Source organism: Theobroma cacao, chromosome 1 (genome assembly GCF_000208745.1).
Source record: "Theobroma cacao cultivar B97-61/B2 chromosome 1, Criollo_cocoa_genome_V2, whole genome shotgun sequence".
NCBI classification, from domain to species: domain Eukaryota; kingdom Viridiplantae; phylum Streptophyta; class Magnoliopsida; order Malvales; family Malvaceae; genus Theobroma; species Theobroma cacao.
In genome coordinates, this window is record NC_030850.1 from 17,736,859 (window position 1) to 17,741,650 (window position 4,792).

Here is a 4,792-nt window from a genome sequence, read left to right on the forward strand (position 1 = left end):
TCCTTGCAACCTGGGCTCCCTTGTCTAACCATATGCTTTATAAAAAATGTGTGCAACTTAATATGACACCATTTTGATTTCAGTAAACAAATCACTACTTACTATAAGAATTCATCATCTAACCCCTATAATACATACTTTAATCATGCTGCAAGTAACAAACAGCATTGTAATCTGACTTTTTTCCCTGCTCAACTGTTGTTCTCCAGGTTGCCTACTGTTTGTAACAATAAACAATGTCCAGCATGTTTCAAATTTCTAATTAAGAATCCACACTAAGTACTCTTTAAAGGATCAGTTGTCATGAATTACATAGACCCTAGGAATTAAATTCCCACCCAAGAAAAATATAACCTCTCTGAAGAAACATTAACCATTCACTAAAACTTCCTACTCGACAAGCAGATAATACCAGTAAGGCAAATGTAGGTCATAATTTGATGAAAAACTTGAAAAGAGAGCTCAGAAGGGGGTACCAACTTCACTCCTTGTCTCCGTCGGGCTATACAGAGCAGATCTGTTCCTTGGTCTATTCTCTTCCAATTGCTTCACAACTTCATCCATGGTGGGTCTCACTGAAGCCACAGGAGCACAGCATCCCATTGCAAGCTTTAATGCCTGAACTAATCCATCTTCCATTGGACTCCTGATACCCTTCAAAACTTCTACATCAAAAACCTCCATTGTTGTCTCTTCCAAAACTGCTACTTTCACCATTGAAGGCAAATCCACAGCATCATTGCCCCTTCCATTTTTCCCAGGCTTCTTGCCTATCAAAATTTCCAATAACAATATACCAAATGCATAAACATCTGTTCTGGAGTTGCATTTCTTCATCCTTTGAAGTTCCGGTGCCTTGTAACCATCTGTCTTTGCAAGGGCCACCATTTCATCAGCTACAGCTGGGATCATTAGCTTGTCAAGTCCAAACTCAGTGAGCCTGGCCACAAAGAAGTCATCCACGAGCACATTTTTTGATCTAACATTCCCATGGGTAATCGGTATCTCAAGACCTGTATGAAGGTATGCTAGTCCTCTGGCTATGCCCAATGCAATCTTGTGGCGTCGAGCCCAGTTCAGCACTGGCTTACCTGCTCTTGATTCTGCATTTAATCAGAAAAAATACAACAAAAATTTGACGAATTTGCACTCAGTGGCCATGAATTCATGTGCAACAAAGATATAAAGAAATCAAATATTTATGTACAAATGACTTAAGCTGGTGACTTAAAAAATTTATGTTGTCATTTAGTTTCAACTTTTTAATGATAAAAAGTTAAATCAATTTTGAATAACATAAAAGGTTTTGCAAAAGACTTGTTAATGACGTACTAATAATGCTGCAGATTTAGCATGTTCAGTGGACAAACTTTAACTTTTTGGTGTTGCTTTACTCCACAAAGATATTTCTTCTGCTAAGCTTGCCTACAACTGAAATTAGGATATTTAGATTATCATTTCCAATTTCAATAGGGTAGCATTTGGGAACTTGACTTTGAAATGAAGGATTTGGTTTTTCATGTTTACTATACAATTGTGCAATTGAACTCTTGAAAGCATCAGATCCACGGATTTCTTACAGCTCTAGGAAGTGGCCTATTTGAACTACTTGGATCACTCATGCTCTCTCAATATATGGGTATTTTAAGTCTTCAATAATTTTATGATGTGTACATTCATCTTCACAATTTGCATACCATACAAAATTCAATTTCTCTTTCCAAATTCATGTTCCCAAACAAGGTATACATCTTTTGAAAGAGAACTTCTAAAATTGTATCCGTTAACACATCAAAGTAGTGAAAATTGGAAAATTTTGTTTTTTCCTGAGTCTCTTTCACACTATTCTTGACTCCACTGAAAGTATGGTTTGAAACGACAGTAGTAATCTAATCAAACAATTACAAGAGTCATTAGGTATTAGTCCTAGCACAGGGAAATTTTAGTATCAACTATCAATCACAAAAGAGTGACTCCAATTATCCCTGTTTTATATGATGATAAATAGATAAAAGATAACGAAATTCAGAAGAAAGAGTGGGTCAAAAAGAAAAGGAAAAGAGCATACCATGTAAAAAGTCATGTAGGCTTCTATTTGGAAGATAGTCATAAATGAGAAGCTTCTCTCCTCTCTTCCCCTGATAGAAAGCTCTCAGTGGAACCAAATTCTCATGTCTAACCTTCCCCAGTTGCTTTATCACTGGCAGACATGAGCTCCTATCCTTGCAACTACCTTCCCTCAGTAACCTCAATGCTATATTTCCTCCATCAGCAAGCTTCGCCTTATAGACAGTCCCATAATTTGTCTTTTCCATGACTTGACCAGTTGCATTCAGAACATCCTCTAATGTCAAATGCTCGCCACCTTGGAATAAAATCAGCTTGCTCTCACCACCACCTCCCCCAACGCCAACACCATTTTCGTCTTCCTCTCCTTCCTCCACTTCCTCTTCACTATCTCCCCTACTTCTCCTCTTCTTGTTCTGCACATAGCCAATAAACAATGAAGCCAAAACTACCACTCCAGTCATCAGACCAATCACAATGCCAGCAATCGCACCAGGACTCAATTGAGACCTTCCACTGCAACTATTTAAAGGCAAACCACAAAGCCCTGGATTGTTCCCTTCAAAAACCTCCGCACCAAACTTTCTTTCACCAAATACAGGCAACACTCCAGTGAAGTTATTATGGGAAAGATTCAATTTTTCAAGGTTTAAAGTGGCTAAACTCTCTGGAATCGAACCTGAAAGCATGTTGCCTGAAAGATCAAGCTGTTTAAGAGACTGAAACCGAGTTATAAACTCTGGGAAATTCCCTGAAAACTTGTTGTTACCCAAATCAAGGGACTGCAAATTCTTACAAGTGGAATTTGGTAATGCAGGCTCAGGAAGAAGCCCAGATAGTGAATTACCTTGAAGCCTGAGCGAAACAAGTCTATCACACAAGTTCCAGATGGAGGGAGCTAAAGCCCCAGTGAGCAAGTTATTACTCAAATCAATATCAGATAATGAAGAGCTGTAACCAAGTTCAAGAGGGATGGTCCCACTAAGTGAGTTAATGTTAAGGTAAAGACTTTGAAGCATAGAAAATTCACCAAGCTCTCTAGGGAGTGAACCAGTAAGGTTAGCAGATGGGAGCTGAAGTGAAACAAGGTGCAAAGATGGGTCCTTGGAAAGAGAGAGGTTAGTCCATTGCGGTGAAGAAAAGTCATTGCAAGAAAGAGGAGTTCCATCGGAGAAGGCCCACTTAAGTCCTCTCCATTGGCAAAGAGCAACAGAAAAGTTCCATGAAGATAAGAGTAAGTTCTCAGTGTTACCTTGCAATGAAGCTTTAACCTTTCCCAAGAGAAGCTCAACATCTGGTGAAGATGAAGAAGAAGACAGTGACTCAGTGAGTGTTGTAGATAAGCCTATGGTGAAGAGAAAGAAGAAGAAAATGTAGAGGGAGTAAAGTTTGAACACCTCCATGAAAGCACCAGAGAGTGAGAGGAAAGAGAAGAAAGAAAGAAAAAGAAGGTGCAAAGTTTAATGTTGTTTTGTGGAGTGTCAATGAGGGAGAGGTTTTCTTTTTGGGAAAGCTGACAGGGTGTTGACTGTGAGTAAGCTCTTTGTAACTCTACGGTCATGATTTGACCATCCAGCTATACAAATTCAAACCTGTTGTCACCGCAACATCTTCCTACTTAAATTTTATACCATCAAAATTCAAAACGTTAATCAAAGTTTCCATCATCCCAAATTGAAAATGATCGACGGTAAAGTTATGAGGGAGAAGGTACACCCGAATTGAGAAATAACATAAAAAGTAATCTCTGTTTTTAAATGACATTGAGTTTGCTTTATAAACTTATACTTTCTATTACTAATTCTCTCCGCACGCTCACCTTTGGGGATTTGTCCAAATATTTTTTTTTTTCTCTTTACTTTGCAGTTTGCACTCTCTGAGAAAGAAGGGAAGTTTTTCTATGCAGGACGCTGGACGCCAACAAGTCTTGTCGTTACCTGGTGTAGTTTTCCAGGACAGGTCCATTGTTCATCTGTTGCTCTTTTCATCACCCCCCATACATGTTTCAATGATGCTTGGAACAAAGATCAGAGGACTTGGATCAGTGATGGAAAAGAGGTAACTGTCGAGGGTGCATTGCTCTTCATGCAAGTGCGAAGTAGTTTATGGATTTTGGTGGGCCTATATGCTTGTGGGTCACAGTACTAAAGCAAAGCCGAGGAAGGAGGGAAAAGGTGAATCTACGTCTACAGTTTAGACCCGAAAGAGGGGCCGAGGAGGAGTTTAATAGTTGTTTTGTGGCGGTGGAGTGAGTTCCATGACCCAATCCAGTGGGATCTTACAGAAAAAAGATCATATTATCAAATCCAAGTAATGATTACCCTTATCCCTCTGTTAATAATGCAGCTTAAACAAATGCATGGGAAAAAAGAAAGCAGAAAACTTTCCAGAATTTGAGAGTTCTATTCGAGAAACACTGCCATTAAGGTGCACAATGGTATACAGCTTTGTTAAGCTAATAAAGTGAGAGAGGGGTTTTTGAAATCAAGCACTACTTTTGGTGGGGGATTTTGGAAGGGTTTTTACCAAAATTTCTTATGCCAGGAACAATGAAAACAGCTGATTTCTTTTCACACGTTATGCAAATAATTGAGGATGCTTTCATTTAATGGGACCTCCAATTATGTCCCCAGGAATAAAAAAAAAAAAAAAAAGAAGGAGGCTTCTTTGTGGTAGAAGAGGAAAACATTTTCCGGCATCGCACTGTTCATATTCACGCCAGTCT

General features: G+C 38.9%; 1 protein-coding gene across 2 annotated transcripts; it reads right to left on the bottom strand.

Moving 5' to 3' along the window:
* Positions 1–3,623, bottom strand: LOC18612830 (putative kinase-like protein TMKL1). 2 transcript variants are annotated; one of them, XM_007049784.2, is made up of 2 exons: positions 2,069–3,623; positions 1–1,091 (listed from the first exon to the last, which is right to left on the bottom strand). In XM_007049784.2, the coding sequence occupies exons 1-2, from the start codon at positions 3,468–3,470 to the stop codon at positions 463–465; spliced, it is 2,031 nt and encodes a 676-aa protein (XP_007049846.1). In that variant the 5' UTR covers positions 3,471–3,623; the 3' UTR covers positions 1–462. The 2 variants fall into 2 exon arrangements, with proteins under 2 accessions (XP_007049846.1, XP_007049845.1); XM_007049783.2 differs by having other exon boundaries at positions 1–1,103; positions 2,069–3,615.

Excerpts from the sequence above, each read along its gene's own strand:
- LOC18612830 (XM_007049783.2), bottom strand. The coding sequence starts at position 3,470 with ATGGAGGTGTTCAAACTTTACTCCCTCTACATTTTCTTCTTCTTTCTC. Across the intron at positions 1,104-2,068 it reads CCTACATGACTTTTTACATG|AATCAAGAGCAGGTAAGCCA; the intron begins GTATGCTCTTTT and ends GATTAAATGCAG.